Below are 24,492 nucleotides of genomic sequence, written 5' to 3'. Positions count from 1 at the left end.
TAGAAGGCTGCATATAAAAATGATACAAGTAACAAATTACCCCTGAACATGTGGATCACAATTCTCTTTATACTGCACAACCCAACACATAAGAAATTTACACTGGAAACCTGGGGCTGATTTAAATTAACAGTGGACCTCACTGGATAGCTCTGAGTTCATTAAAAGAAACTTATTGGCTTCAGTGCCTGACTCTGTCCTAACCTGGACGTATACAGGAGCTTACAGAATATCTTTGCACAGATTGTATATACATTTTAGATTTGAGGCTCCTGTACATGACAATGGCTATAATAAAGTTATCCAAACTTAGCCACTTGAAAACTACATATCACCCAGCTAGAGCTCTCATTCCCTGCATATTTTTTTTTACTCTATAGGCTTTCATGTCTCTTTTCCTAGTGGCTAGAATTTTTCCCCAGGACTCAGGAACACACACACACACACACACACACACACACACACACACACACATATCTACAGGGCCTACATACATATCCACTTACTAATAGGGCTTGAGGTCTGTTTCCTAGGCCACAGACTCTGAGATCTGTTTCTTTCCCTCTACAAAGTCAGTTCTGCTTACATTGAAATACGCTGCTGTGAACGCTGTCGAAATGCAGAATCACTCTATACGAGTGTCTTCTTAGCCACTGGTCCACTCTCCCACATGACCCAAGCACAGGACAGTCCCACCTCCCTTGGAAGTGTCTTATCACAGAGTTCTTCCTCTACACACAAGCACAAGGAAATGCAGGGATCTTCTGAAGACGGAGAGCTACACACAGGAGCCAAACGACAGCCTCGCTGGCTGTGCCGTGCCAGGGACCAGGCTAGCCTTCTGACAGCAGAGGTGCTCCACGGACATGATCAAGGCACTGTCCCCTCTCTTGGCAAGTGTGGGTTGTTGGCAGCTGAAAGATGCCAAGGCCTTTCAGTCTAGTCTGCTCATCTCAAGTTCAGCCACAGAGCCGAAGCCCAGCCAGGGCTTGGAGGCCTCTAGATTTCCTATCAGATGCTGCACAGAAGATGGTCCTAACAAAAACACCGGCCTGGACAGGTGTAGGCACTGGGCAATGGCCCTTACAATGATTTCCATCAGGAAAATATAGTCTATGTTTGGAACAAAAAATTTAAAATATTTATTTGCTCTTATGTGAACATGTGAGTGCCTGCACACACACACACACACACACACACACACACACACACACACACACACACACACACATATATTCACCATGTTTCTGCTTGGTGCCCTCAGAGGTAGGAAGAGGGTGTCTCATCGCCTGGAACTGGAATTACAGGTGAAACTGTCATGTGTGTGCTGAGAACTGATCTCCCGTCCTCTGAAAGAAGAAGTGCTCTTAACAACAGAACTATCTCTCCAGCCCCCCCCCCCATTTTAAGAGCACCCAATGTGCCTTTAAAGCTGGAGAGCACATACAACTCATGATAATCCATGCAACTAATTTTGTGGATTTCTTATTTATAATACGACCCAGTACAATAGCTACTTGGGATGTGTGGGGAGTGGGGGAGATACCGAAAAGTGTAGGACACAGTCTTCTATGCTAGAAGTCTGATATTATCCTGAGGAGATGATCCATACATGTATTAAACACTTACGAGTACACGGTAATGTCTGACGGCATGCTCAGATGAGTGGAAGAAAAAAAAGGGGGGGGGGCGACTACTGGAAATGGAGGAAGAGTAAGCCATGTGGCTGAACGCTGGGGCTCATAAATCAAATGACCTCCACGAAGCCTCAGCTTCTCCATTTCCTAGCATTGTGACAAAGTTACTTAAGTTTGCTAAGACACTGAGAACAGCTCTGAACAACGTTTTTGGTGACCTGGAAGTGTTCGCAACTATAGCCATCTCTACTCAGCTCCTGGGTAGCACGCGAGCACGGGACAGCTTGACGGAATCATAACGGATAACTCGCGCCAAGCCTGCTCAAGTTATGTTTGTAAGTTTGTTGGCACGCACTAGACAGCAAGGCCCTAATTCTACCCCGCAGTCAGAGGACCACACAGCACCCCGCCATGCGAGATGCCCGTGCCTGTCTCTAGGGGGCGCTGCCGCTCGTCCGCCGCGGCTGGCCAGGAGCGCGTCCCCGCCCCGCGCGTGCGCGCCGCCCAGGTGAGGAGGCGGCCGGGCCGAGGCTGGGCGGGCTCCTTTGAGGGGCGGAGCCCGAATGGCCAGGGCGGGCGGGGCTCAGCCGGACCCGGGCTAGAGGAGGGACCAGCCGCCGCCGTCTCCGTCTCGCCACCACGGCCCCTACACACCCCGCAGCCACCGCGGGAGGAGCGGAAGCCGGCGGCCTCGCCCGTTCCAGAGACGCGCCGGCCCGAGCGCTGAGGACTGGCGGCCGCCTCTCTCTCTCCGGCCGGACCCCGCCCGAGCGTGCCGCGCGCCCCCGCCCCAGCCCCAGCCCCAGCCCGAGCGCGCCCACCTGAGGCCCCGCGCCCACCTGAGCCAGCGCCATGGCGGAGCAAGAGAGCCTTGAGTTCGGCAAGGCGGACTTCGTGCTGATGGACACCGTCTCCATGCCCGAGTTCATGGCCAACCTTAGGCTCAGGTGAGCGGGTCACGGCAGCCACGCTCGGGTTTCCCGAGAGGGGGCGCTGCTGAAGCTTCGGGGGTGACCGGGGGGCGAGCAGCTCCAGCGCAGAAGTGCCGCGGGGTGACAGGGGGTCCGCGGCGCTGGGTGGTCACGCCTCCTCGAGAGAGGACTCCTCCATGGTGCGGCCTTGGGACTCTAGGGTGTGGTGAGGTGTAGGGTTCAACTTTTAGGGGTCTGGGGTCGTCCCTATGTGGTGTCCAGATTGGAGGCCATAGGGGTATGCTGAGCTTGAGGTCGCTTGGGGCTGTGCTAGCCTGTCCAGTGCCAGGTAAGTGATGTGGGCGGGATCGGGTGACTTAATGGAACAAAAGTAAAGGAAAAGAAGGAAAAGAAACTTTTGGGAGCCGTTTGGTGTCCCCTGGCGGCCCTAGGAAAACTGGAGGGCTCCTTTAAAAGAGGCTGTCATCTCTTCCCGCTTTCGTTCTTGACTTTTCTTTTTCTTTTTCCTGGCGTGGTTCCATCCTGCCATTCAGGATGCTATGGAGTGAACCCTGAGCTGTCTGTCTGTTCCGGGACACGGGTATTTTTTAGTTACTCGTTCGACGTAATTAGACACGTTTCCAGACGTCGAAGAGACTGCTGTACTTGCCAGTGCCAAGATAAACTGTCTGAATTTGACAAGGCGCTCATGGTTTCGGTTTTTTCAAGGAGTTTTATGGATGGAGCCCTTGTATTACTGACATCCTTGAGAATTTAGTCACAACTCAATGCCTCAAAATGGGCTTCCAAGAGGCACTTATTTTAGAAAGGCTTCTATATGTGATTATTTCATTTTTGATAGCGTAATATGTAATCCGAGTACTAAAGAAGTTTGACTTAAAAAAAAAAGTGAACCCGAGTTTTCCCAGCTTTGCTCTGTCTGTTGCTTGTAAACCTTATAGCTAAATATAACTTCTTTAAACTTAAAATCTGAAAGTCATAATCACGTTTGGATATTTAACTAACCTTATTTTTCACTGTCAACCTTATTTTCATAATGAAAAGAAAACAACCCTAGTTTAATCTTTGAACTAACAAAACAGTTTCATATGTTCTGTTCTGCTATATAGCTCGGAGTGACCTTGAACTTGTGCGTTTCCTACCTCTACTTCCTGCATGCTGGGAGTACAGGTGTGCACTGCCACACCTGATTTGTGTAACGCTAGGAATCAAACCCAGGGGGCTTGGAGCCTCAGGCAACCACTCTTATCAACAGGCAGGCAGGGCTGCATCACCAGCTCCCATCTGTTCTCTATCAGGCCTCCTTATGTTTGGAGGGAGAGTGTGGAGCAACAGCATTGGCCTTGGTGCTACACCTGCCTGCCATAAACAGGTCTTGTCTGTGGGCCTCCGTTTTGTAGTGATAAAGCAGCAAGGCTTTCTAGGAGTTTTCAGGGCTTATACTTCTAGGACTCCCTGAGTTTCCCAGGGCAGCAGTCTCAACCGTACAGAGTGTATTGCTAAATAGAATGTTGCATAGTAATGCGCAGTCCCTCGGTGTCCTCAGAATGTCCATCCCAAGAGTCCCTGCGGATTCTGAAATCTGAGGGTGCTCACCTATAATGCCATCTACTTCAGGGGTGATGCTGGAACATACGTTTGAGGCCGATCTAGGAAGTTTATCAAAACTCAGTACTAAAAATTACAATGAGGGGCTGGAGAGATGGCTCAGCGGTTAAGAGCACTGACTGCTCTTCCAGAGGTCATGAGTTCAATTCCCAGCAACCACATGGTGGCTCACAACCATCTATAATGTGATCTGATGCCTTCCTCTGGCCTGCAGATGTACATGCAGGCAGAGCTCTGTATACATAATAATAAATAATACATCTTTTAAAAAATTACAATGAAAGGATGCCTGAACCAGTGTACACTGACATAGTAGGCTAGTAGCCCCTTCATTTATGTGGGGCATATATTCCAAGAAACCCCCTAGTGGATAAACCCTATGTACTCTTGTTCTTCCCTACAACTGCAAGCCTGTGATCAGCTTTATAAATTCAACACAATAAGAGATAAAATATGACTAATATTAAACAGAACTATTATAACAAGATATTGAAATAGAGGTTAGGTGGAGTTTCTTGTGGCTTCTCTTTCAAAAGGTAGTTTTGTACCATACTCACCTTCGTTGATAGCATACAGCTGAAAATGCAGAAAATGAAGTTTTGGATAAGGGCGTCTTTTTTGCATCTAGTCTGTATACACACGCATTCCTTCCTGTATTGTTTTTCTTTGAAGTCCTGGCGACTGGGCTAGCCAAGTGCTCTCCCACTGCACTGCATCTTTAGCCCCTCTTGTGTACTTTAAACCATTGTACTGGGCTACTTATAATGCCTAGTACGATGCAATGCTATGTAAACAGTTGTTATATTATCAAGGGGGTAATGACAATACAAAGTCTGAAGAGCACGGTCAGCACTGATACAGTGATACAATGCTTTCTCCGAATCTTTTCAGTTCTCAGTTGATTGAATTTTAATCTGCGAATATAGAACCAGCGGTTACAGAAAGCGGATACAGATCATATCCGTAGCACTATATTAGCATGTTGCACCTTTTTTTTTGTTAAGTTGGTTGTTGTTTTTGTCTGTTTGTTTGTTTGTTGGCTGGTTTTATGGTTAGTCTCCCAATGTGTAGCCTCAGACGTAAAGCAGTCTTCTTCAGCTTCCTGAGTTCTGGTATTACTAACATCTGACACTGTGGTTTATATGTTAATCTAAAACCAAATTTAGATGCTCAACTTTATATAAATGGCCTCAAATACTATGCTAATCAACATGATGTAATTGCGACTGTAAGCAGTACTGTGGTGGTTCAGAGTCGATGGCTGAGATTCACATTCTCGCTTTACCACTTTCCTGCTGTGGCCTGGATAGCTTGCCTAAATATTTCTGTATCTTTATCGCTTTTTTAAAAAGTAGAATTAGGGTTGTCTTGAGGTTAAATTTAGTTAATATATGTAATTCCAAAGACAAATTCCTGGCAAATACTTAGCAGCGCCATTCAAAGTTTTCTCAAGTGTACATAAAGCAGAGAAAGAGTATGGAAAATAATACTCTTACAAATTAAACTTGCTCACAGTTATTGGAGACTACCATACTTACCCCCACTATGGATCTATGTGCTTTGAGAAGCCTCTTTACAATTCAGCTGCTGTCAGTTACTAATCATAGTGCTTACAAGACATAGCAGTAGCACTTAAATATGGTGTCTTATTTTAATTTCCATATGCACTGCACATATGTAGTGCATCATGGTACTAATCATGTGTACTACACACATGACATGACACTGACTAGAAGTATGAGGGATCTTCTGAGTTTGAAGTTGAAGGCTTAGAGTCAGAGTTAAATTCGTTTTTAAAACTTCCTTTTTGCCAGATATGGTAGCTTACTCCTGTTAATCCCAGAACGCGGGGCTGGGGCAGGAAGCTTACACATTCGATTCGAGCACCGTGAGAATCTGTTTCACAAACCCACCCCAACCCCAACAGAAAAGAAAAAGGTAAAGCAAAGAGTGTCTCCTCCCCATCCCGCTGAAGGACAACACTTAGAATGATTTTGTTTTTTAAAGGTTCTCACACTCGTTGGTCACAGGCTTTGAAGGGTTTGGATTATTAGATCTTCAGAGAGAACCTAGCTTCTGTGTGCACAGAAGAGAATGACGTAATCGAAGGTTGTTGAAGGTGCTCTAAGGATGAGATGGGTGGACGCAAGGAGTTAGGTATGAGTAAGACCTGTTCCTTATCTCGAAGAGGTGGCCAGTCAGCGCACACAGGGAGAAGGGTGAGAATTGCGATTCATTTAGATCATAGAAGCTAAGATGGCTGTTTGCCAAGTAATTCTGCAAACTTAATTGTCCTGGAAGTTCAGAAGAGGGAGAAATGCTGGGGGGGGGGTGACTCAAACACCCTGAAGAGTTGAGCCAAGTCCCAGAGGATGAGTAGTGCTCATCTGGGTGGACATGTGGGCGGAGAACATTCCAGGTGCGTACGGTGGCATGAGTAGGGGTGGCAGCATGAGAGCAGGCTGTGTTTAGGTGATCGTGAGTGGGCTGTGTGGGCTGCAGAGGAGTTGCTGCTGGTCACGGAGGGGGGTGGAATCATGGGCTCTCATGAGCAGGATTCCTGGCTAATGCTCAGATTACCAGGCTGCCTTTTCCCTGCCAAGCAGAATTCTAGATTGTCAGATACCTGTATGTGTTTGCTGCTGTTGTTGATTTTTTTGGGGGGGGGGTGCAGTGAGGGGAGCGGGGGCGGACACGGTTGTCATTTCACTACATAGCCAAGGCTGACCTCAAACTCATAATCCTCCTGCCTCTGCTTCTGTGTGCTGGATTGCAGGTGTGTGACACCACAGGCCGCATTTGTGTGCGTAACTTTGAGAGTCGGCTATGGTTCTCATCACGGGGCTCATCAATTGCTCAGTTGTTAATTCCCTGGAGCCTTAAGTGTGGTGCCAGCAAAGGGTTAGCTCCAAATCCACACAGCCCTCTCTGGTAGCATAGGCATCCGGCCATCTCAGCGTTTCCCGCTCCCTGGCGGTGAGTTCCTGGACACTTGCTGCTGTGTCTCTTGGCTCTCCGTTTCACTTTATTTACAGGTGACTGGGAGTCAGCATTGCAGAGCATGTGCCCAGAAGAGATAAGAAAAACCGTTTTCAGCATGGATGGCTTGGGCAACACCAAGCACATACTTTTGTCTGTTTGCTGGTGAAATGGGAGGTGTCTGGTTGAGGGATGGTGCAGGTATGCAAATGCAATTCCTGAAGGTGTTTTTTAATTTATTTTTATTTTTTATTTTTTATTTTTTTTTAATTCTTGCCTGTCCCCATGCTGGCTCCAGTTTGTACTCCTTGCTCTGGAATGTCTGGTCCTCTTGATTTCTGCCTGGCTCTTCTGCATGGACCATTTCCTTCCTTTGGGGTCTGTAACAAACGGTGGAGAACTAAGCTGCAGTTACTGAAGGGGTCTGTGCGTCAGAACAGTGGAAAGTTTCTACCACTGTGCTGGGCACCCAGTGCATTCCTTTGTGGTAAGAGTTTCTGTATTATAGATAGAGAAGAAAGGATTGCTTCGGTTACTTTTAATAAAAAATTTACGGCGTTGGGTGTGGCGGTCCACACCTGTCAATCCCAGCACCTAGGAGGCCAAGTCAGAAGAACTGTGAGTTCAAGCCAGCCTGGATTACGATAAAATAATCTATCAAGTAAATGGGTAATTTAAAACCTTTTATGTAAGTTTGGAGTTGTCTTTTCAGAGCTAGTGGTGAGGTCTGTAGTGTAATTCAGAGGATGTGCTGCCTAGCACGTCCTGGGTTTAATCCCTAGCATCATCCAAAGGGGGGGAAAAACCAACAAAGTATTTGGATTGTTGTTTTCTGCTTCTCCTCTGTTGGAACTAAAGCTTGATTTTTGAACATTTACTGCAATGCACCTGTGTGTGTGTGTGTGTGTGTGTGTGTGTGTGTGTGTGTGTGTGATGTGAAAGAGATGGCACGTGCTGGTATGAGCAGGCATATCTGAGAAGATTCCATTTGTATTTCTTGCTCTTGTAACAAAACCTACCAGTGTCTTCAGGCGCTCTTCTCTTCCTCCCAGAGGTCTCCTGTAGAGGAAGAGGCTTGCTCTATTACTTCTCTTTAATTTTTCAGTGGTTGTGGTAGTGGCAAAGCCCTTACTCTGTTTCTAAAGAGTCTGTGCCCAGGAGTAAGAGTCCTTTGAAGTGTTTCCTTGCTTTATGAGCAGACACAAGTCATGCCTGCCTCCTCAGTGCCCACTTGAGACCCACCCCCAGCACCGGCTGCATCCTTTTTCCTTGTAGCCACTTGTTTGGGGCTGGGAGCCCTTCCTTCGCCTCTTCCAGTCTAATCTCTATTACTGTTCCTGAGTCTTTCCAGCATCCCCACCAGCTTCGAATCCTCTGAGTGTGAGTCCTGCCAGGTGAACAAACGGCCGGGAAAACCTAGCTGGGCCTCACTCTGCTTGTCACCCCTCACATAACATCTGCTGAAATGCAAGATGCGGGCTGCTGTTCAGGAGCAGATTGGAGCTGAGGACACTGTCCCTGAGAGATGTGCTTCTCAGCTAATATGACAGCACAGTGTGGTAGGCTTCCTACCATCGTCTGTTGTTCCTCGAGAATAAAGCATCTTACTCAGCCTCGTTTATTTTGTAGTGCAGGGAGTTGAACCCACAGCCTCATGCGTGCTGGGCAAATGCTCTACCACTGAGCTACACCCCAGTCCCCTCTTCTTTTAGACCTTTGCTATATTATACCTTTGCTTAGAGTAGAGTTTTTTAAGTGAGGCTGTTGACATTTTGGGTGGACAAGGCTTTGTTGTGAGGGCTCGTTCCTGTCCTGAGGTGGGGGGGGTGGTGGTGGTGTATTTAGCAGCATCTACCTACTAGAGGCAAGAATTGTATGTAGGTAAAATGGCCTTCAGTAGGGAACCTCTGGCCTAGGCTGTTCTTACTCTCTGGAATGTTCTCCTCCCCTCGTCACTGCCCTCATTCCCTCCCTGCTTGTCACACTCTTTCTTACTCATCTTGAGACCAGTCTGAGGAGTCTTTCCCAATCCCACAAGACAGGGTTAATTATACTGTGTGCTCCTAGGTTACAGGCACACTTGTTTATGACAGTTAAAAGCCTCTGTCACATTCTGTTGTTTTTTTTGTTTTGTTTTGTTTTGCACGACTGTTTCTTTGCTAGACTGTGGCACAGTCAGTCAAGGACAGCATTTCTAAAGGTAGACCTGGGTTCTCCGGTGCTTTGAAACCCAACGCAGGAGAACCGCTGTCTGTAAGAAAAGGAATACAAATTACGGGTCTAAGATTGGTAGAGGGCTCTGGACAGGAAGGTGGGAATGAGTGACTGAGGAGCCAGCCTTTTGTTTCCTGTCCTGCGGAAGACTTGGCACCTGGTGTGCTCAACACAACTTCGGTAGTCAAATGCTGGATAATCAGGCTTGAGCTAGGAGAACTCTTGGTTCTGAGTGTATGACAGCACCTGCTGCTGCAGGTCTCTAATCGCAGCTGCGTGGGAGACCGAAGCAAGGAGACTGCTGGCCAGGGCTGTGGGAGCCACAGAGTGAGGTCAGGGGTGGACTTGCAAAGAGGAAGGGAGTGGGGCCATGGTTGGGCATAGCAACATATGTCTGTAATCCCAGGATTTGAGAAGTGGAGGCAGAGGATCAAGAGTTCAGAGCCAGTGTTGGCTAGTGAGTTTGATGCCAGCCTGTGTGGGGGTCTCCCCCCCTCAAAAAAACCTAAAACCAAAACACACACACACACACACACACACACACACACACACACACACACCTAAACACCCAAAGCCAAAAGAGAAAGCTAGGGCATGTAAGTTGAGTAGAGGGCTTGCAGAAGCTCAATCTCTAATGCCACCGCACCTGCAAAGCCCACAGAGAGCTTATACCCTTCTCAGTGGCATACTTATTTATGTGCTGGCAAGTGGCAGAGTCAGGGAGCAAACGGGCAGCCGGCAGCTGGGGACTCACATGCTTCATAGACTCCTGCGCCCACACCCAGCAGCCGTTTGGTCATTGGAAAGTTTGGCGAACAAACTTTTCCCTTCCTTACCAGACCCTGGGTGGTCTTCACACACCATGGGCGCACCATAGGCTCAGTGCTTCCTTTCAGGCTCTTTCTCCTTAGCCTTAGAGGAGAGGTGAATGGCACACTAAATCTTTTTGGCTTCCATATAAAATTCTTTGGCAACTGCTTTTGGAAATGGACAGCTTGCTCTGTGCCTGTTTTGCACATTGGCTTCAGATTGGAACAAAAACGGGAATTTGGGTTTTGGAGTTGCCATTTGGGGTGAATCACCCACCGCCTTGTTTCCTCTCCTCTGCGACAGACTTCCAAGACTATTTTTATTCAGGGTCATTTCTTGACCCTGTAGACTTCTGCTGAGTTTAGCTCCCAAATAGAGCCAGATGTGGATGGAATCAAACACTCAGAAGTCACTACTGGTTTCTTTCACCACAGACTTTTGACAGGATTGACTCTTAGATTTGCTTGACTCTGAACAGGTCGGGTGCGTTTGATATGGATGGACGACCACGTTTAATTAGTGATCTGCACGCACTTCTGCCCTGAGCTAGCCTTATGTAGAGAGCTGGCTGCTCACCAATGTTCTCACCGACGTCTGAGCCAGCCCAGCGAACAGAACCTCACTTAAAGACTAGCCCCCATTTTCCCATAATTCCATAAAGACAGGGTTGTGTCGTTGTGTTGTTGCCCAGCCAGTGTCAAGTCCATTGAGAGGAGAACCTCTGTGGTCCTCACAGCCTTCAGCCCTGATGGTAGCTTCCCCCATTTATGCAACCCACTGACGTCACTCAAGATGTCAACTCCACTCACAGTTGGTAAGGCTAGAGGGTAAGGCTTCTTCTAATTGTCTTTTAAATCCCTTGATTGATTTGACAGTTTTATTTCCTAGGGGAAATAGGCTTCTTTCGTCTAGCTGCTCTGTAATTATTGGTTAGAGCTCTTGAAGAACCTCTGTTTTCCGCACTTTAGTTTGGGGGCATGTGTGTGGTAAGAAGAGAAGGTAAAGTATACTTGCCACAGGGCCAGTGAAAGCATGCAGGCTTTGAGGCTGCCTGACCCAACTCCCAGTCTCAGCCTCACTTTGCCTTCTACAGCATTGTGATTTAGGTCCGCTAGGCCTCCATGTCATTGTATATGGACAGTGGTCACCTTCTAGGGCTACCGGGATTAAACCATCAGTGTGGAAAAGAGTCTCTTTCCTACTCCTTCCCATATTGCCTTCCCTCCCTGCCCTGCCCCGCCCTGCCCCTGTGAGTGCTAAAGTAGCTGTGTTCTCCTCCCCCAACCCCGGAAAAATAGAGAAGCCATCTGTTTTTATTATTGTTTTTGTTTGTTTGTTTGTTTGTTTTTTGGGAAGGAAGGATGAAAAGAGTCCTGGAAGGGATTCTGGTTTCCTTGTAGAGAAAGCAAGATGTTTCCCATGTTCTACCTGGCTCCCTTGAGCCTCCCTTGTGGGAATGATGGTCTATTGTAAAATTAAATGATAGCATCTGAAAAACTCTAAGAGGTAGCCAGAACATAGCATAGCCAGAACATAGTGAGTGCCAGATTCCATGGTGCAGCCCCTTGGATTGATCATTACGGGCCTTGCTCACTTCTTTGTGTAACCAACACCTGAAATACAACGGCATCTACAGGAGAGCCCCTGTTTACTTCCAGAAATCCATCTTAGGCTCTCCATAACAAGCACTTCTTTCTGCTGTGTTCTGTTCTGCATGCCACATTCTCTGCTCTCATACAAGTTGGTAGCACTGACCCTCTCAAATTTAGGCACCGTCAGCCATGTGATAAACTTTTAAGTAGAGTCTTTTAAAAATAAAACAACCCTGAAGCCCATGCCCTTATTCAACTGTGGGTTCTCTCTGGTTTTCATATACTCTGCAGCTTTAAGCTGGCAGCGAAATGAATTATTGCTGAGCAGTGTGCTGAGTACTTTGCTGGGCCTTTCTTTTAGAAGTCACTCTTTGGGAGATAGCTTATTGCCGTAAAATTACTAAATGAATCAATGTGAAGTTAAATATGGAGCCCAAGTAGACAGTGCAAATAATTCACCATTTTAAGCACTCCCTCGACAGAAGGGATCAACATACCGTATTTTAAAGAAGAACTCATGACAACATATTTAAGAGCTGTGCATATGTATATTACCATGCAGAGAGGATTGAGAACCAAGATTGGATGTGGCTTGGGCATACTCTTGCACAACCTGAGCAGACCTTGATGGAAAAGAGCTGTCTCTCTCGTTGCGAAACTATTGTGCCCTGATGCCTTCTTGCCTGAACCTCCCAGGATGGCTGTCCTTCTGTGTCTACCTACTCTCGGTGTGGCTGGGCTGGCCATGCTGCTAGCCAGCTTCCATTGCATAAAGCCGCCTTCCCCCGTAATGTCTGCACCCTTCCAGTTTTCTCTTATGTTGCCTTTCAATTAGAGATGAAGTGAGATTGATAAAAATTCTCTTAGAAAGTCTCATACTGCCAGGCACCGTAGCTTACACTTGAAATCCCAGTCCTGGGGAGTCTGAGGCAGAAGGATACCCTGACGACACAGCTATGTCGTTGCAGGCCTCCCTCCCTCTTCCTCTCTTCTAGAATCATATACTTCTAGGGCATCCCAGGCACATTAGTGCACACTGGCCTAGTCTGGTTACTCTCTACTTCGTGCCTCCCTGTGGCCCTCCACAGGAATGAGGGACTGGAGTTTTCATTTCCGAGAAGTGAGTTTGCTTTGTGGTGCTGCTGATGAGGCAGATCTGGGATGGAGTGCTAAATGCTGTTGGGAAGGGATGTGTGTGCGGGATCGTAGTTCAGTTTATTCTTGGGGAGGCAAGTCCTTGGGACGAGGGAGAGTGGCCAAGGAAAAGTTTGTACAGTTACGATTTCTGGCTCATCTTTGGGTCTAGAAGAAGGTAGGGAGCAGGAAATCTCTCTTCCCTTTATCTTATGCTCAGTTGCAGACTGTTGTGTACTGTGGTCGTGACACTGTGGGTGGGAGATGTTTGTGAGACAGCCTGTGAATTAGATCATGGCGTCCACTGTTTCCTGGTGAAATAGAATAGTCTACTTGCAGAAAGCGGGGCATTTCAAAGCAAAGGATTCCAGTAAGAGGTTGAAGAGTTGGAAACATGTATCAAGGCCATGAGGTATGCTCCTAGTCCATACTTTGCCCTCTCCCGGTTTCCCCCCATGTCCTAGCTCTACCTGTGAAGGTACCGTAGCTTACAGTCCCCACACAGCTGATTCATGGATGTTTTCATTCTGACTAACCAGGACTCCCTTCATCTCCCCCGCATTCCACTCAACTCACAAAATAGCTGCAGATCTTACTGTAGTGTGATTGAAGCATTAACTCTAACATGGCTGTTTGGCTTTACCAAAAAGATCGCTTTATTGCTGAACAAGAGTTTTCCTAGAGGAGCCACGGGCTAGTACAAAGTTCTAATATGTCCTTCTGGTATGGATGGGAAGGTATATGGAGGAGCTAACATAGCTTTCTTTTCATTTCTCCCTTCCATGCCTCTCCCATGATTATATTATTGTCTTGATTTTTTTTTAATTACCATTTTCACAGAAGGTTCACATGAGCAATAGAAGCAATTGAATTAGTCAAAAAAAAAAATGGTTTCACCCAAAACAATGAAGCAAACACCAAGAGAAACTCAAACAATTTTTCTTTCTGTGACCACAAAGTCGGCTTTGAGGACTTGTACAATGGAGGATCATCTAGAGCGGCTGAATGAGGCTGCTGGCCTATCTCAGACCACTGCTTTGTCTGCAGCCTCAAGTCAGGAAAAATGCCGTAGTCAATTTTTAAAAAGGTCAAACACCATTAAAAACACTTAGGCTTGGGTGGGCACGGGTCCGTGGGGTTTGAAAGATGAGGACCTCAATGCAAACTGAGGAGGATGATTATATTCCAGAGCTACATAGAAATAATCACCCCTGAAAGTGGCCTGATTGGGAAGAAACACTTAGCACAATGTATTAGAAATACCCAGGCCAAGATCATCCAAGACAGCGTCAATCGCATACTGTGTCTGATCCTCAGAACAGCAGTGACTGCACAGCCACCAAAGCTCCAAAACACAGTGCTGGTGTTTCCCAGGAAGAAAGAAATCCTGTCATGTGGATCATCCATGCCCTCCCACTGCAGGACCATGGAACCACACTCAGGTGAGCTCCCAGGGACACTGGTTGCCACAGCCACCACTTTTTGGGTTGAGGTCTGGCACAGTGTGGACCAAGGAGATGGCATTCGAGGAGGGGGTGCTGTTTGAGTCCAGCCCAAGTGAGGACTGCACTGCCTATACCACAGGCCTCACAGACCTCCTCTCACAGGCCGGGGCCATGCTCAGTGCTGAAAGCTGGACTGTGCAGAGGTAGATACTAGGGGCAGCACCGAGGCAGGGAACCATGGCAGATGGAGCACGGGATGGAACCAGAGACTCAGGAGGCATGAACCAACAGAGCCACAAATTCCCTGGGACAAGAAGCTGAGCTGGGCGAACATCAATGGTTTCTGCAAGCTACTCAACAAAGACTTTGAGGGGCCACCTGCTTGATGTCCCACAAGATCCAATACCCACAGGAGTAGGAGGGCATCCAGGCCTTGATGGCCAGCAACAAGCTGGCGAATTGAACAGGAGCGGGAGAGCTGGCTCTGAGGACATGGAAGCAGGAGAGCTGGCTCTTAGGATGCTGGAGCAGGTGAGCCAGCCCTGGAGACATGGGAGCCTGAGAGCTGGCCCTGCCTTGAGGACACAGGAGCTGGAGAGCTGGCCCTGCCCTGATGTCATGGGAGCAGGTGAGCAGGCCCTGCCCTGAGGACATGGGAGCATGTAAGCCAGCCCTGCCCTGATGATGTGGGAACAGGAGATCGGGTCCTGCCCCGAGAACACGGGAGTGGGAGAGCAGGCCCTGCCATGATGACATTGGATGGAAAGAGCGGGCCCTGCCCTGAGGACAAGGGAGTGGGCCCTGATCCAGGGCTCTGAACCTCACCCCAACATCTACCCCATGTATGACCTGTTGGAACACATGAAGGGGTCAGACCTGCAGATTCAAATATTAAGAATCTTCTTGACACATAGAAACAATGGAATATCCGACAGCAGTCCCAGTGAGGATCCATTAACGATAGTGTAGGCCTCCAACCAGACCCATGACTCGTAGCAATGAACATTTGAAAGTAAACATATGTGGACAAAAGGCTATACTGCATGATACACTATTGCTTCTGTGACAAGATTTTTTGTTTGTCTGTTTTATTTTACTGGGGGGAGAAGAGGGATTTTGGTGCATAATATGTAAATCATAGACATTCAATAAAAGTAAAACAAACAAACCAAAAAATAAAAAACCCACTTAGACTTTTTTGAATGACCCTGCCATTGGTCTGGTTTCAGGTCTGACTTACATAGATTTCTGGGTTGAGTTTTAATATTAGGTTGAGTTAGCCGATTCTGTTATCATTCTTTAAAATCTTATGAGTGATAAGAGAACCTTTAAAACAGATAAATAGACAAAGAAGGGAGGTCAGAGACAAGGCTGGGCTACACGAGATGCTTTCCCTAAGCCCCCAAACAAACAACAATCGCTAGACTAGTTTCAATGTCCATAAGTTACAACTATGGGAATTTGTAATCATATTCAACTAGTTTATCTGTTAGTTTTTATTTGTGTCTTACCTTAGCCCCCATGTGCTGAGGATCATGCAAAGGCTTATTTCCAAGCTTTAAGGGCAAAGATAATTTTATATATGTGTAATGAATGAATGAATAAATACATATAATTTAAGCATCTTTGTTTCCTTGTTAAACCATGTGGGTTTTTTTGTTTGTTTGTTTGTTTGTTTGTTTTAAACATAGCATCTCAGCTGTGGCTGGCCTGGAGCTTATAGACAGAGCCATCCTTGAACTTACAATGATCCTTCTCCCTCTGCCTCTAGAGCACTGGGGTTTCAGGCATATGTCACTGTGCGCAGCTTCATGTGCTGTGTTTAATGTACACTTTTTACTTACTGTGTTCTGTGTATAACGACTTTCCTGTTGTAACTTCAGTCTTTGAGAACACGGGGACATAAAAATTACCACTGCTCTCAGGGCAGGAGGATGTGCACTATAATACATTTGGGGATCTCTGTGAAATGGTGACTACCTCTTTTTTTTTTTTTTTTCCAAAAGTTTGTAAAGAGGCCCGAGGGATGGCTGATGGCTGAGTGATTAAAAGCACTTGCTGCTCTCCCAGAGCACCTGAGCTTGGATCCAGCACACATCGGGCAGCTTCACAACCGCCTGTAGCTGTAGCTCTGAGAGGATTCTGCATCCCCCTCTGACCTCTGCAGATACCACACGCAGGTGTCGCATACACACACACACAGCAAGTCTTAGGGAAAAAGAGTTGTAGAACTAACTCAGGCATGTGATGCCTGAACCGTAAGACACAGCGGAAACCATGGCTAAGAGTCCTTGGTGGTGAACACTCAGACACGATTGCCCACTTTAGCCAGTTAACTGCATTTTCACCACACTCCCCAACTTCTCACAGCACCCCGAGGCCTTCATTCGGCTTTTTCTTTTTTCTTCTCTTTTCTTTTCTTTTTTTTTTTTTTTCATTTGTTGGATGTCCACAAGGCAGACACTCTAATACAGCAAGCCCAGTGACTCTGCTTATTTCCGTTGTGCCTCTCAGAGTCAGTATTCTGTGTTGTTCCTAGCCTTAGAGCTGCTTGAGGGACAGGGCTGTGGGCCGCCTGCTTTCTACGACTTTGAACAGAGCAGCTGGGCTTCTAGGGAAGTCTTCATTTGGAAAGAGCACCAAACATTGAGAAAGCAGCTTATAAACCAATGCTATCAATTTAGAGCACCCAGAATTTAGGTATACTCGATGATGGTGATGATGATGATGATGATGATGATGGTGATGATGATGATACTCCCAACCAAAAGCAAAAGTGGTAGTGCGTATAAAACAACAAGCCTGGAGACCAGTGAGCTCTGTGGCCGTGCGTGGCTGCATCGTTCAATGCTTTGCTTCCCAGAGCTTATACGGCCCAGCCTTCGAACGTGCATGGGTCCCACATTACAAGGCTGTCACCAAGTGAGGTGTAGACTGTTTTGTTTTGAAACAGAGTCTCGATATGGAGCCCTCGCTGTCCTTAGAACTCCTATGTAGCGCCACCTCCCTCTGCCTTCCAAATGCTGGGATTAAGGTTACGCACCACCATGGCATAGATTATCTATTCTTGACGCATGGTGGGTGATCAGGTGTGAATTCTCCCTCAGTTTTGTTTTCTTGAGGAAAATATGAGGATAGGATCTTACGTTTTCCTTAGTAAATCATCGTCATGGCCATAACTTTGAACAATTGTTTTCAAGCCATGGTTTTACGTAATTCCTTCCTCCCCCAGCTGATGTAAATAATTTAACCTTTAGAGTATCTGGTTAGGTCTACATGATTTGTCTGCCTCCCCCCCTCCTCCCAATCCTCTCTCCTTTCTTAATGTACATATCTAATCTACTCTGGATTCAGCAGCCAGATAGACGCATTAGAAGCACATAGTAAGAAAGGTGTTCTGATGAGATAGAGCTCATGTGTCAGCTGTGGGTCAGGAGGCTTTAGGAGCCTGTGTCTTCTCATCTGAGAACCCCTTTTTATTGCTTTGGTCTGTTGATTCAGGAGGCTAGGCCTAGTAGGTGTGGTGCCACTTGAAACTTATTCCTGCCCTTGGCATTTGGATTATGTGTGTGATTGAACAAACTGAACTTATGAATGGAATTTTCCATGCTATGAGCATTTTGCTTGCTTGCTGACTTTTGGCAAGCCACTGCCATGTTTCTATCTGCATCGCCTTCCACTCAGGCTCCTGTTTTATTTGAAACCTTTGATGAACAGGAGCGTCTTTAATGTTGCCTTCTTTTGTCCTAGACAGGTGCAGCTCATAGCCCGGATTGTATCAGAAGTGCCCAGCTTCAGCCAGGCTTCCTGAGCTCCGTTTCCTGGAGACTGATTTACTGAATCCTACGATGCCCCAGTGATTCTTGGGTACAGCCGGGTCAGCAACCACTATCCAAGCGAGTGTGCTTGCAGCCCAGGGTTGTGTTTTGATGAGGCCACTAGGGCATGACTGTAATGTGAGCTCTCCAGGTTCGTTCGTTCTTTCTTTCTTTCTTTCTTTTTTTAAATTTCTTTCTTTTTTTCTTTTTTTTTGGTTTCTTGAGACAGGGATTCTCTGGAGGGATAGGGAAAGAAGAATGCAGAGACAGGCAGATCCCTGAAACTCACTGGCTAGCCAGTCTAGCCAGTCGGGTGAGTTTGGATTTATTGAAACTATTAAAAAAAAAAGGTAGAATGTAATAAAAGAAGACGTCGGACATTGACCTCTGATTTCCAAATGCACACACACACACACTGTATGCACACACACACAAATGTTTATTATAAATATGTAATTATATACCATTCTTGTTAACACTTTGATATATTTCCTTTGTAATTTTTATACATACGTAAGTGTATACACTTCAAAATTTGGAATCTTCAGTTTCCCTTAAGAGTATGGGCCCTGGCAGGTCAAGCATGCTCCAGTGGATGGCCCATGCCTATGAGTATATTAGCAGTATAGGTTACACTCATAGGTTATTTTCTTTTAAAGGAAAGGGAAGGTACATAATTGAGAAGGAGTGAGTGGATCTGGGGAAAGTTAGGGAAGAAATAGGGGTGAATATAATCAAAATACATTGTATACATATATGAAATTCTCAAAGACTTAATAAAAATATTTAAACATTTGGACTCTTTCTACTTACTAGGTAGTTTTGTGAACTGTTTTCTTATGTAGCACAGTATCATCCATATTTTTTCATGGCATTAAGGGACCTTTGAAAGAATGATATCCACCATGTCATAGTTTTCCCCTCTTCTTCCTCCTCCTTCTTTTTTTCAAGACAGAGTTTCAGTGTGGCCTTGCTGTCCTGCTTTGTAGATCAAGCTGACTTCAAACTCACGGAGATCTGCCTGCCTCTGCCACCTGAGTGCTGGGATTAAAGGTGTGCGCCACCAGTCCAGGCTTTTTTTTTTTTTTTTTTTTTTAAAGAAACGTTCATTTCAAAGATCTGAACACTTGGAACAGTGGAAAAGAGACAATGTGAGTGAAAAGTAACTAGCACTTCTTTCATGAACAGTAACTTAACAATATAAACAAAAAGTAACATTGTAGAGGTGACGAGATGAAGGCTTAGTAGTTTAGACTATGTATCAACATTGTTCCTAGCTGGGGCCACTTTACCTGCTCCAGCTCTCCTGCAGGGATGAGTGGTCCCCCCCCCCCCCCCAGTCAATTTGAATGCTGTCAGCTGCAGCTGCAAAGAAGCCCTGACCTCAGTGGCTTAAATCAGCAGGAAACGCAATAACCAAACCAAGCTGTCTGAGCGTGAGAGGCTCTGGCCATGCCCTGAGGCCCAGCCTGTGACTCCCTGGGCCCTTTCCTTCTTGTACGGCTTCCATTTTGATCCTGGTGCTAAGTCTTGCAGTAATAGTGTGCATTCCACCTGGGCACAGTCACCTTCAAAGGAAGGAGAGGGACTGCCTGTTGTGTTGTGTTGTGTTGTGTTGTGTCTTTTGTAATTTGTCAGTGTTTGGTTGCATGCCCATTATAAGACCTGCCGGTGACGAGAGGCGCATGATTATCAAGGTTAGTCTGGAATCACCGGGAACTGAGGAGACAGTTTACTTCTGCCACACCTGGCTTCATAGAAGGGCATCTGTAAAGAACAGCCAGGTTCTTTTAGAAAGGAAAGAATTGCATGGCTGGAATAGAATGTTGGGAAGTGACCAAGAGTGTCTCCTCTTTATTCTTTCATAAGCTATGTGGATAGAATGGAGTTCATTCAGAAAAGAATGCTTCCTGTGAGGAGATATTTGAAATTAAGGAGTGACTGAAAAAAATAAGATATAGATCATCATTATAATAAAAAAGCCCCTACAATATTTGAGTAGGAACTGGTTGTGCTGCAGATCCCAGAAGACAATGTGTATCACTGGGTAAAAATGTTTCCCCTCTTCCTGAAGAATGTCATCCTAAAGCCATTAGGTCAGAGCAGAGCAAGGTGTCTATGTCAAGGGGAGGGGAGCCACAGGGACCCAGATTAGGGTTTGGAGCCCAAGCTGAATGAAGGGGCTCCAGGCCCGAGGATCTGTGCAGGCAGCGTCTTGGGGACAGCAGCTGTCTTGGTTCTCAGACTGATGCTGTCACAGTGCTTATATTTAAGTAGCACTCAGAATGGTGTGTGATTTAAGATTTACAAATTGTTTATTTCTGGAATTTTCCATTCAATGTTTTTGGATTATAAGCTGACCACCAGTAATTGAAACCACAGGAAAGGAAACCACAGATAAGGGGGAAAGCTACTCTACTTAGGGAAAAAGGACCAGTGTCCATGAAAATGAAAATAGGAATAAATTATTTATTGGGACAATTACTAGGAATCTGGAACTATATTTAGAGCTTTTTCATTCTTTATCTCTTTTAATCTGCTGAGCGCTGCACAATAGACTTTATATAGATGTGAAACTCATGGTGAAGTAAGAGGCAGTTGGAATTTGAAACCAAGTTGACTTGAGTTCAAGGCCCATGACCTATCAACTGCTGAGCACTACTGCTTCCTACCATGATAAGAGCTGCAAAGGGCTGATAATGTCTGCAAGATATTGAAGTGTTTCTGAGCACTCAAGTGCTTAGGAGGTGATCACGGAACACACATAGGAGACCAAGATGGTAAAAAAAAAAAAAACAAAAAACCAAGCAATAAAGTGTGAGTAAATGGCCAATGGATGAACCTTGAGAGACATATATTTATTTACTTGTGCATGGGTTCTGAGGATTGGGCTCGAGTCATCAGGCTTGGGTAACTAGTGCTTTTACATGCCTTGATTCAAGAAAAATACAGCCTATACAGGGCTGTCCAATAGTAATGTCCTTAAGAGGAGCCAGGAGAGGAGTGTCCAAGGAGGTTGGAAGAAAGCCAGCAAGTGTGGTGGTTTAGGAGTCAAGAGAACAGAGTGTAGACAAAGGTGGCTACCCCAGAAATGTCTAGGGAGAGATACATAATGACTACTCACTAGATACAGCCCCAAGGAGAGCATTGGTGCCATCAGAGAATGGTGTCAGTGGAGGGTGGAGGCAGAAAATAGTTTATAGTGTTTAAACAGTGAACGGTGAGAAGGCCTTCTAGAAGGTTGCTTTGCAGGGTGAGCAAGATGTTGACACAAGAAATTGAAAATGGGTTTTGTGCCGGGTGTGGTAGCACACACCTTTGATCCCAGCACTTGGGAGGCAGAGGCAGGCAGATTGCTGTGAGTTCGAGGCCAGCCTGGTTTACAAAGTGAGTCTAGGACAGCCAGGACTACACAGAGAAATCCTGTCTCGAAAAACCGGAAAAAGAGAAAAAGAAAATGGGTTTTGTTGTTGTTGTTGTTATATTTTAAGTCTGAAGAGTTGAGCTTGAGCTGGGTGTTGGTGGCACACACCTTTAATCCCAGCATTCAGGGAGGCAGATCTCTGAGTTTGAGGCCAACCCAGTCTACAGAGTAAGTTCCAGGATAGCCAAGGCTACACAGAGAAACCCTATCTCGAAAAACAAACAAAAAGAGTTGAGCATAAGTATATAATGGTATAACAGAGAGGGAGGAAAAGTGTGTGGAGGGTGGAGAGAAAAATTAAGATTAAAAGAGGAGTACAAGATGGGTTAAAATGAAAGCTCTTGTGCTCTCTGCCTTTAATTGTCCATTTTTTCCACCATACATTTTCTCACCTTGCTTTGTGAGCCAAGGTGTTGACTCACCATAGTCTTTGTTTGTTTGGTTGGTTGGTTTTTGTTTTTCGAGACAGGGTCTTTCTGTGTTTAGTCTTGGCTGTCCCGGAGTCACTTTGTAGACCAGGCTGGCCTCTTGAACACAGCGATTTGCCTGCCTCTGCCTCCTGAGTGCTGGGATTAAAGGCGTGTGTCACCACGCCCGGTCCACTTACCATAGTCTTGATGCTGTGTGGTCTGCTAGACCATTCTCAAAGACAGGAAGCCAAAACAAGTGTCTGGTATGCATATCCTGAATGGTGGCAGCTAAGATATATTCTCTTTAAAGTTGCTCAATTCAGTACTGTCTTCCTGGTATGAACTCATGAGAAATGCCTTCTTACAAGGAAGAGGAGAACAAGGCATTGAGAGTAACCACTGTCTCACAGACCAAAGGAAGCTGATGCTTCAGACGAGTTCACCTAAAGAACTTTATGCCATGTTTTTCAGGACTGAGTATGTTTTACAACATGTATTCATTCACTCTGTCATGGCTACTTTCCCTACCATTTAGAAAAGCTAAATTCTGGCATATCTACCTTGGTTCTGGAGAACTGTTTTAATCTGTACAGTTGACAAATCTTTAGAGGTGTGCCAAAACAATGTGATGTAGTGGGAAATGGAAGTATTAGGTTTAGTGTTAAAGTGTAATAAGGAGCAAATCCAAACCTGGGAAGAGCACGTGTCCACAGCATAGGAAGAGGAAGTGAGTTTTACTGATAAAATGCTACACAGCAACAACAGTGAATGGACTTAGAGCTACCCACAGTAGCATGAATCACTTCCTAAGACTGAGCAAAGGATGCTGAGCACCACGCAATACCTCTTCTACACCCCAGTGTCAGTTTAGAAACAAGCAGCACCTACTGCTAGTGTTGGAGTCCTGGCGATGGCTCTCTTTTGAGGGGGAGAGAAAAGCAGTAATGACAGAAGTTAAGGGGAGGCTTACAGGGTGCTGCAAATCACTGTTCCCCACACGGGTGGAGGAGTGTGTTCATCAAGTTGTGCATTTGGGATCTTGCCCTCTCTTGTTATATTATACGTCCGTACAAATGTGCTTTAGATGAAGACGAACGACAAGGAGCCTTCCAGGAAGTGGTGAGGAAACTGTAAACTCAGGAAGTGATTGAAAATTGGTAGAAGGCCTTTAACCTTATATGACTCCCTCCAGCCAATAAGAATTTGCCTCTAATCTGTTAATGTGTGTTGAGTATATGCCGTGGCTTTAGTGAATTTCCATTGACTGGAATAATAACGGCCTATGATGGTGGTGGGTCTTGGTTGGTTGTTGTTGTTAGTGGTGGTGGCGATGGTGTGTGTGTCCACACTCACCCAGAAATGCATGTATATTTGTGTGCCGTACATTGGTGTTTCCCTAGAACACACCAGCACACCCTCTGGGTTAGAATGTGGATTCGGGTAGTGCACTCAGCCGAGGGAGTGTCTCAGCTCTAACCCCCAGTTCCTGTGTGTACTACTGCCGTAGTTACAACCTGTTCAGCTTTTGGCCTGCATTCATAACTTCTCAAGTTTCTTTTTAGTTTCATTTTGAATTAGGTGCCTTTCAAGAATTGCACACTTTTGGGGTGTTCTTCCTCATGGGCTATGTCGAACCCAATCAGTTGGTCCAAACCAAAACTTTACCTAGTGCACTTTAACACTAAACCAGAAAGAGGAAACTCCCTGAAATTATGAACAGCTCACACTAAAGTGTCATTTGCCTTCCTTGAATGGAGTGTATCATGTACCCCAAGGTGAAGCAAGAATCATTTTTGGATTATTTGTTTGCTGTTGGCTTCACTGTTGATCCCTCCTTTTACCCAGCAGACACTGTGGCTGGTTTCCATAGATGTGCAGACTTCAGATCCAGGTTTATTTCAGGTGGGGCTTAGCTTTTCTTGGCGAGAGGTGACTCACTCGTGGGGAATTTTGAATGCTTAAGTAAGGAAGAGATCTGTTTTTCAGAGTTTCATAACTTTCAACTAGTCACTACTTTGCCAAGATACATTTTACTCCTTTATAGCCTCTTGTAAGTTAGAGCTTCCTGATAATTTGGGTTAATAAATTAATAAGGCCTACCAAAGTACTTGATTGGAAAGAAAAGTAACTCTCCCCAAGATGAAAAGATATTTTATTTTTCTTTGACTTGTACTGATTCCAGTATGGTAAAGTTGTTGAATTGCTAGTAAAGAGAATATTTGTTATTTTTCTGTTTTTAGAAAACTAAGGTAATTTTTGCCTATTTTGAAACCAGTAGCTATGAAAGGTGTCTTTCAGGCTTTTGCTTTAGAAGAAGAGAAAGCACCCTGTGGGAAGGTCTTCGGAAACTAACTTAAAAACTTTCATGCCATTAGCATAGAGGGTCCCAGCGCTCCTAACGCTGCAATCCTTTAATACAGCTCTCATGTTGTGGTGACCCCCAAACATAAAATTATGGTTGCTATTTTATGACTATAATTTTGCTACTG

At 45.7% G+C, this 24,492-nt stretch overlaps 1 protein-coding gene across 3 annotated transcripts in view; it reads left to right on the top strand.

The window, feature by feature from the left end:
- The first annotated feature begins 2,191 nt into the window (after window positions 1-2,191).
- MYO1D (myosin ID) overlaps window positions 2,192-24,492 on the top strand; it is a 303,283-nt gene continuing 280,982 nt past the window's right edge. Inside the window, exon 1 of one of the 3 annotated variants that reach the window (XM_084750418.1) lies at window positions 2,192-2,584. In XM_084750418.1, the coding sequence (XP_084606544.1) occupies window positions 2,490-2,584 (95 nt within the window). In that variant the 5' untranslated portion in view covers window positions 2,192-2,489. Of the gene's footprint in view, window positions 2,585-2,706; window positions 2,898-24,492 lie in introns of those variants that run through there. The other 2 variants (XM_084750417.1, XM_084750419.1) reach the window with 2 other exon arrangements.

The sequence above is a fragment of the Acomys minous genome (genome assembly GCF_964271855.1).
Source record: "Acomys minous genome assembly, chromosome: 12".
Classification (NCBI taxonomy): Eukaryota; Metazoa; Chordata; class Mammalia; order Rodentia; family Muridae; genus Acomys; species Acomys minous.
This window is presented reverse-complemented; position numbering and strand designations above follow the sequence as displayed.